The sequence below is a fragment of the Manacus vitellinus genome, unplaced genomic scaffold (genome assembly GCF_001715985.3).
Source record: "Manacus vitellinus isolate BGI_N305 unplaced genomic scaffold, ASM171598v3 scaffold_130_pilon, whole genome shotgun sequence".
Classification (NCBI taxonomy): domain Eukaryota; kingdom Metazoa; phylum Chordata; class Aves; order Passeriformes; family Pipridae; genus Manacus; species Manacus vitellinus.
Window position 1 is genome coordinate 48,712 of NW_021938954.1, and position 1,487 is coordinate 50,198.

Here is a 1,487-nt window from a genome sequence, read left to right on the forward strand (position 1 = left end):
CGGCATCGCCGCCTTCCAGGGGCTCTCCAACCTGGCACTCAATGGTGAGCGGGGGCCGTGGGATGGGACCTGGGGGGCTGCGGGGCAGGACCCCTTCCAAACACCACCTCTGCCCCCCACCCCACAGGCATCGTACTGGGAACCATCTTCGTCGGCGGCTCCCTGATGGCTGGGGATGAGCTCTCACCAGGTGACCTCATGTCCTTCCTGGTGGCCTCGCAGACGGTGCAAAGGTCAGGGCAGGGCCTGGTGTTACCCCGAGTACCTCCAGCACCCCCCCATTCCCCACAGCCTGCTCTGGCACAGCTCTGAGCACAGCCTCTCCCCTTGTGCACCCCAGGTCCTTGGCCAACATCTCCATCCTGATGGGGCAGGTAGGTGGGGCAGGGGCTCCTGGCACCCTGAGGGCTGGGGGTCTGGTTCTGGGGGTCTGAGGGTGCTCCCACTGCCCCCCCCGCAGGTGGTGCGGGGTCTGAGCGCCGGCGCCCGTGTCTTTGAGCTGCTGACACTGGAGCCCCTCGTGCCTCTGCAGGGGGGGGCCTCCATCCCTGCCCACTCCCTGCATGGCCGCATCTGCTTCCACCATGTTTCCTTCAGGTGAGCCCCCTGTGATCCCCCGTGCTGCCCTGCAGGCTGTGGGGCTGGCACCGTGTCCCCGCAGCCCCCACAGCCTCCCTCTCCTCTGCCTACAGTTATCCCACCCGGCCTGGCTACCCGGTCCTGCAGGACTTCAGCCTCACTCTGCCCCCCTGTCAGACTGTGGCCATCGTAGGACCCTCCGGAGGAGGTACCAGCCCACCTAGGACCCTCTGAACCCCCACGTCATAGCCCGGCGGGACCTCAGTGTCCCAGCCCCTCACCTCTCCCTGGGCACGTCCTCCTGCACCCCAGTCCTCTGCTCGGTGCACCCAGTGGGTGCCAGGGACTGGGACCCCTCCAGTGCTGCCAGAGCCGAGGGGCTGAGGGGTCCCCTCCATAGGGAAGTCGACAGTGGCAGCACTGCTGGAGCGGTTCTACGAGCCCACGGCAGGAACCATCACCTTGGACGGGCACGACATTGCCGGCCTGGACCCCTCCTGGCTGCGGGGGCAGGTCATTGGCTTCATCAGCCAGGTGGGGACAGGTGGGAACAGGGGGGACAGGTTGGCTGGCTGTCCCCAGGGCTCAGCACTGAGGCCCCGGGCGCTGCCGCAGGAGCCGGTGCTGTTTGCGACGACCATCATGGAGAACATCCGCTTCGGGAAGCCAGAAGCCTCTGATGCTGAGGTGTACGAGGCTGCCCGGCAGGCCAACGCCGACGGCTTCATCCGCAGCTTCCCCCAGGGCTACGACACCGTTGTGGGTACGGCCGGGGCGGGAGGGGGACGGGCGGGTGTGGGACCCTGACAGGAGTGACCCCGGTCTCATGGCAACACCGTCTGCACGGGAGGGATGGGGTTTGGGTGGGGAGGGTCCCTGGCCCCCGATCCCGTGCTGTCCCCCCATCC

At 67.8% G+C, this 1,487-nt stretch overlaps 1 protein-coding gene across 1 annotated transcript; it reads left to right on the forward strand.

The window, feature by feature from the left end:
* Window position 1: 1 nt before the first annotated feature.
* On the forward strand, window positions 2-1,386 carry ABCB8 (ATP binding cassette subfamily B member 8; the record flags this gene model as incomplete). The annotated part of the gene is made up of 7 exons (XM_029957965.1): window positions 2-44; window positions 128-233; window positions 341-374; window positions 461-597; window positions 693-787; window positions 980-1,113; window positions 1,195-1,386. Coding segments are annotated over 7 exons (741 nt in total), but the record flags the coding sequence as incomplete, so codon positions are not given.
* Window positions 1,387-1,487: the final 101 nt, after the last annotated feature.